The 6,000-nt window shown below is 47.9% G+C and overlaps 1 protein-coding gene across 1 annotated transcript; it reads right to left on the reverse strand.

Moving 5' to 3' along the window:
* Positions 1-3,108: 3,108 nt before the first annotated feature.
* On the reverse strand, positions 3,109-5,547 carry E1B28_006328 (uncharacterized protein; the record flags this gene model as incomplete). The annotated part of the gene is made up of 5 exons (XM_043150977.1): positions 3,109-4,394; positions 4,447-4,474; positions 4,534-4,758; positions 4,811-5,025; positions 5,082-5,547. The coding sequence occupies 5 exons, from the start codon at positions 5,545-5,547 to the stop codon at positions 3,109-3,111; spliced, it is 2,220 nt and encodes a 739-aa protein (XP_043012068.1).
* Between the last annotated feature and the right edge of the window lie 453 nt (positions 5,548-6,000).

Raw genomic sequence — 6,000 nt, forward strand, 5'->3', positions numbered from 1 at the left:
TCGGGAAACTCGTGCAATTTTTTCTATGAAAGGTGAGAGAGTCCTCGCCGAGTTGGGGCCGAAAACTCAGGTAACGAGCATATTCCTCGCTGACAGACTCGACAGCATCATATGTAGATGGATGGTGGCCCAAGAGTGAGAAATCATTGTACAAGTCATTGAGAGATGTCGAGGTTGAGTGCGATGGTGTTGGTGAAGTAGACGATGCCGAGGGGAGTGATGTCGTGTATTGCTCAAGTCGCACCTTGAAGTTGTTATCCATGTGCTGCCGCCACATCATTGTAAAGAAGTCAGGGTTGGCGTCGAACAGGTTATGCTTGATTCGGGGGTCAAGTACTGAGAATTGGTGAGTACTCGGAAAGAAAAACAACTCTATAGGCATACCGGCAGCCGCATAGTAATACTCCGACTCTGATGTAGACTTGTCATAATATTTTTCGAGTTTTTTCTTGCATGCTTCAAGTCCTGCATACACACTCGCATGTTTTCTCGCAGTATCGGAATCCATGAATTCGTCGACAGCCTTCATGAGCTTTACATAGACGAGGAGGGAGGCAGAAAGTGTAGGAAATGATCCTGAAGACATTTTTTCTGAGGCATTTCGGAATACCTATAGTTGAGTTAGAACTTTATAGGCTTTATTTTAGAACTCATGGCACACCTCGAGAAACTCTCCAATTATCTTGAGAACATCCCATTCATTCTTGCTGATCTTATACTTCTTATACAAGTCATTCCGAATGCAGAGCTCATCGATAGCCTGGTAAGAAACTTCAGCTGTGTTGTACTAGAAAATGTTTCTGAAAGACCTACTGATTGAAGTTCTTGAGCTCGTTTTACCATAAAAAATGTCGAATTCCAGCGAGTAACAACATCAAGAATGAGGTTGAGTAGTTTGAGTTTAATGTTTGTATCATTTGCGACAGCATTAACAATGCTGATGGTTTTCTTGAAGTCCTCAGAACGTTGTGGGCTCGAGCGTGAGATTTTTGAGATTTGCCGGATCTGGAAGTGATTGTGAACATGTATAAACAACGTGCATGTTCATATACACACCTTTTGGACAACTGCCTGGACATCAATCCCATCTTCATTCTGCTCATTGAGCAGCTCTTCATCCGGCATCTCTGCCATTCTTCTATCTTGGACCACTATACACTCAGCTATTTCTTCTGTCAAACCTCCCGCTACTTCCACTTCATTTTCGTCAATGTCTCCCTCTTCGGCCGCTTTCATTGTTACAAGAAAGTCACGAACAGCAAGATGTATTGCATGGGGAAGGCAGCGGACAGTCATGGTGTCAGGGTCGTACACAGACTTGTTGCTGGCATTGTTGAGAATCGAGGCGAGCTCCTCCCTCAAGGTATCATTGTTACTTGCGTTGTCGGCGGCCAGAGCGCTGAACTGAAGAGCTGGTAAGTCATCTGAATACTTGCCTGTGAAGACTATTGGCGCTTACCTCATCCACCAACTCTAGCTCGATTATTCGATTGGCCAAAAGGTGTGCCATATTCTTTCCGGTATGTTGACCTTTTAACTCAGGGAAGTCAACAAGTATTGATGCCATCTCCCAGCTCTCCGTAACAAAGGAAACAACAATGGCGAGGTACGCAATATTATTATTAGAAGTCCAAGCATCTGCTGCGAAGGCTTTTTTCCCAGGTGCTTTCTAGATTCCCAGTAAGCAAGATCACCGTTTTGACTGACAGTCACTAACTCACTTTCAGATACTCTTTGAGTCGTTTTTCTGCCTCGCCAAACTCAATCTTACAATGTTTCTTCTCAGCATCTGCCTTCGGCAGTTTACTACCATATCCAGGTCGTAAATGTGACACAAAGTGTCGAAAAGCGGCGTTCTCCACAGCCAGGAATGCCTCGCAACTCAAAATGACCCATTCGGAGAGTAAGCGATTTGCCATAGGGATGTCGAAAGCCTGATATCAACAGAAAGGTGAGTTTTAATCTTGGGAGACATAGTAACTCACTCACTCGGTCACCCCATGCATGTAGTGTTGGCTGCGTCAACGCCATTTCCACTGAAACTGTCTGATGTTGAAACCGGGAAGCTCTATCCTCTGCCACCCGAGCTTTCCAAACTCTGGTATGTTTACTCTCAAAATGATTCAGAAAATTCCCCGTTGACCCCTTGTTCTTCTCGTTCCACTGCCAGGACCTCTCAATTCCGGTAGCATGGCAGTAGGCGCAGCCCATCTTACAAGAGATGAGCCTTGTACCATCATCGTTATGCTCTGGTTTTATCATGACCAAGAACGTGTAGGCAAGAGCAACCTTACTTTTGAAGTGAGGGTGGTCGGCAACGCAGGACTCTGACGGTCGCCCAGGCATAGACAACCGATGTTTCAGGTTAGAAGCTTCTTCAACTTCGCCGCCTTCGCGGGTCGAGTCCATAGGGTTCTCAGAGGCGGTGGGCGTCGCAGCTGGTGAGGCAGCTGATGAAGGAATGACAGAAGATGTCGAGACTGAGTGGTTGGTTGATGAAGGTCTCTCCGGTACGGTACCGTTTGCTGTCGACGAGTTCTTGTCTGATGGTCGGTTGGGTTTTCCAGGTGGCATTGTACGTTTTGCAGGTGGAGGAAGTTCTTCGACCTCATCCTCAAAATCAACAACTCTTCGCTTTCGGTTGCGCTTTGTGCCGTTGGGAAGAATAGTGGTGACATCAGGTTGATCATGTTCGGGCATGGTGTAAAGGTGTAGCAGTAAATTTTCAATTTTTAATCTATTACTCTGTGGATACTGTACACTGGCACCTACACTCTCCAACAAGTGAGTTTCATAAACTATGCAGCTGCTGGAAAGTTCCGAGTCAACCATCTGATTGGAATTTTGGTTCATTATTAGGAATATGTTTAGTTATACAAATCTTAACTGGATGTTTTTTAGCTATGCATTATACTCCACACGTAGACTTTGCTTTTAATTCAGTGGAACATATTATGAGAGATGTAAATAATGGATGGTATCCGCCATTCATCCTCGGATGACTCAGATGCCATCCGTCAGATGTTGGTTGACAGAGACCCCATCTGCCATCCGAATCCGACAATCCATCGCTCGGATGCCGGCGGATCATCCGATCCGGTAGGAGCCCTAGTAGAGCATGGCGGTTAGGGAGCTTTCAGTGTAGTTGGCGTTGGTTGAGTAGACCTCCCCTTCGCCCATGCTCCAAACCATCAAGTCCTGCAGCTCCTGCTCTGTGAACATGGAATTCTGGCCGTTGTTGCTGAAGCTGGCCCTGTCCATGCTTGCGACATTGTCAGTAGGATCGTGGTTCGCAGCCAAGCCCAGCGAGACATCAGCGAATGGTTCCTTTGCTTCTGGGACTCGGTGGCTCAGTTGCAGAATGTTACCCACAGCCTCTGTTGCCTTTATGGAGCTGCCGTCGTTGACCAGTAGCAGAGAAGGATTTTCGAGATTGTGAGGGGGTTTTGGGAAGGGCATTGCAAAGGCGAAATGGGATGTTTCGATAGGAGCCATGGTCATACGTGGCAGAGCAGGTGCTGGGACAAAGGGTGCAATTGGTTCAGATGATGGGGGTGTTTCAGCATTGGCACGGTGAGTGTTTTTTCGAGGGCGTCCACGGCGTCGAGGTTGGGAAGATTCAGGCTCGCTGGTGCTGTTTTTCTTCTGCCTCTTCTTTCTGCCTGGCTCATACTCCTCTTTTCGCTTCTGTTTCATAGCCGTGACATCTGTGGAGGGCGACAAGACATTTGAAGGCGTCGAGGGGGTTTTTGAATCGACGATTGCGTTAGCAGGGCTGTTGGGAGTATGGCAAGTATGGGCGTCTGTAGGCGTTGCTGTGGCTGCTGGAGTGGTGGCGACATCAGGAGATGGGCTGCTGTCAATACAGTGTATGCTAGAGACATTCGAGGTTGGCAAAGGTGAGGCTTCGGTGAGATTGCTGATGGGGGCGTCCGAGCTAGCGGTATTGGAAGTTGACGAAGGCGAGGGTTCAGGGTAGCTGTCGACGGGGGCGTCCATGCCAGTGGCATTGGAAGTCGACGAAGGTGAGGTTTCAGCGAGATTGTCGACGGGGGTGTCCGAGCTGGCAGCTTTACGAGGCTTGTATTGTCCTCGGGTTTTACCCTTGTCAGCCCTTGGTGCCCTCTTTTTGGGCTCCTTTCGTCCAGCCTTCTGCTCCTTCTCCAGCCAATCCTTATGCGCGTGGACCTGCTTCGTACTCATACAATGCCAATAGCATACTCCGCTCTTCAGGGCATCCAGAAGTTGCATAAGGTGTTCACAGTTGGTCATTGCTGATGGGCTGCTGAAGTCAACACCTTCAGGCCATCCCACCATACGGCAGCGAAGCTTCACGACAATCGCCGCATCGTAATTGACCCAATTCATCTGCGTATTGTTGCCTCGAAGGTTTTCTGCCACATCATCAGCTAACGAGAGCGGAAAATATCCAGTACAATAACTCACTCAACCCAGATGTGATGAGCAAGACGCACTTCACTTGCAAGGTGTCAATATTGAAGTCTTTCTTGGAGTCTGTAGTAGAGGATGTACGTTAGAAGCAGTGCAACGATGAGGAGATGAAAGCTTGCCGCTATTATTTGTTGCCCAAAGTTCGAACTTCCTGGTGAGCTTCCACATGTTCATGCCAAATGTTTCTTGGATAAAATCGGCAGCGTCGCCATATGCGTAGAATCCTGGAACGCCGTACTCCATTATGTTTGGCTTTGATACGAGACCGAAGGATGGCGCATCCGTCCTATAAAACAAACGTCTCATCTGTGTATGTAAGGTTTAGTGCCAGATGTAATGCAAGGGAATGTACACTTACGATGTCTGAAGTTTGCTTCTGAGCTTCACTAATCATTGCTGCTTGCGATCGCTCCGTAATATGTGCACCCGCTGCCTTTGACTGCCGTTGGTCGATGATTTCATCTAAAAGCTCCCTCTGCTTGTCTTCATTGCTTTCGACGTCTTGAAGGTACAGCTCAGTTTTCGCCATCTCTCGAAGCTCTTCAGGTGAGTACTTTGTGCCCTTCGGTCGCTCTGCAAAGAGTCGTAATCAGCTGAACAGTCTTTTGTGTAATATATTGTGAACCTACTGTCATTGTACTTGCTCTTCATGTGGTGTAAAATGGCGTTGTCAAGTCTCGGAGTTCTGCGTCGTCCATAGTGGGAGGAGAGGTTAAGTAGCTGACGGACTCTGTCCTCAGACTTTCCGTACTTCTCCGCAATCGCTTGCAAGTCCGTTTCAAACCTCCCGACCGCAGCCTTCAATTCCAACGCGAACTTCTCCTCTCTCCTTTCTCTCAACTCCTTTGCTGCATTACGCGTTGCCTTTTCCGCCTCGTTGAGTCCTACAGTTTTTCCTTTCGATGGAGGTTGCCCGGCTGTCAATGGAGAGTTTGTAGGCGTGTTTCGAGAACTTGGTTGAGTGTATGTAGCTGGAAGTGGCGAGAGGTCAAGGTCAACGCTTCCGCTATGGGAGCCAATTGAGTGGCTGCCGGCGGGAGAAGCACTGTGACTCAATGGGTCATCACTGACCGCCACGTTAAGTGCACTGTTCATAACAGTCTCAATATCACTGACCACCACTGCTAGGTGGACCGAGGGCTTGAAGAAAAATGTATCTGAAGGTGAGTCGGTGGTCTCGGTGGTCCTCACCAGGCCCTACACTAAACGTTACAGATCAGTCACAGAAAACCATTGCAATACGGTTGAAGGACCAACCTTTCGATCTGGTAAGTCACTGCAGCTATGGATCAACGCCAGTTGGAAAAAGCAGCGTTACAGCTGCAGAATTCTATTGCTGGTAAGTACTTATACACTATGTTCCTTAGCCTTGACTCTAACGTTTATAGATCTGCACTGGAACAACGGGCGTACAAGGGCAGCGCTTGATGAAATGAGAAAACAAGTGGAGAGATCGGAGAGGGCAGCACGAGACTTAGAGGGCTCTCTCAGTGAGTATCTTCCTGCTCTTTCTCGGCACTTGATTTACGTTTAGGTTAGATGGACTCT

The sequence above is a fragment of the Marasmius oreades genome, chromosome 3, assembly GCF_018924745.1.
Source record: "Marasmius oreades isolate 03SP1 chromosome 3, whole genome shotgun sequence".
NCBI lineage: Eukaryota > Fungi > Basidiomycota > Agaricomycetes > Agaricales > Marasmiaceae > Marasmius > Marasmius oreades.